At 53.4% G+C, this 219-nt stretch overlaps 1 protein-coding gene across 1 annotated transcript in view; it reads right to left on the bottom strand.

Moving 5' to 3' along the window:
• Nucleotides 1–4: 4 nt before the first annotated feature.
• The window catches only part of RAB7B (RAB7B, member RAS oncogene family), a gene marked incomplete at both ends in the record, with an annotated part of 1,829 nt that continues 1,614 nt past the window's right edge, over nucleotides 5–219 (bottom strand). Inside the window, one exon of the mRNA XM_009710420.1 lies at nucleotides 5–40. Within this exon, the coding sequence (XP_009708722.1) occupies nucleotides 5–40 (36 nt within the window). The remainder of the gene's footprint in view (nucleotides 41–219) is intronic.

The following is a 219-nucleotide window of genomic DNA, read 5'->3' as shown; positions in this document are numbered from 1 at the left end:
TGATGGAGTCGGTTAAATAACTCTCAAAAATCCCTTTATACTGGAAGAAACAGAGAAGAGAAAGGGTGAGCGACGGCAGCTCAGAGCCAGCCTGGGCGGACTGAAGGGCTGGGGAGCAGAGGTTCAGTGTCCTGATTCATGATTAAAGACAAAATCCAGCAAAAAGCCATCTGGCTCAGCCGAGGAGCCGGGCCACCCCTCTTGCATGGCGTGGGGCCA

The sequence above is a fragment of the Cariama cristata genome, unplaced genomic scaffold (assembly GCF_000690535.1).
Source record: "Cariama cristata isolate BGI_N322 unplaced genomic scaffold, ASM69053v1 scaffold24591, whole genome shotgun sequence".
NCBI classification, from domain to species: Eukaryota; Metazoa; Chordata; class Aves; order Cariamiformes; family Cariamidae; genus Cariama; species Cariama cristata.
Note: the sequence above shows the minus strand (reverse complement) of the source record. Positions and strands in the feature narration are given on the sequence as shown.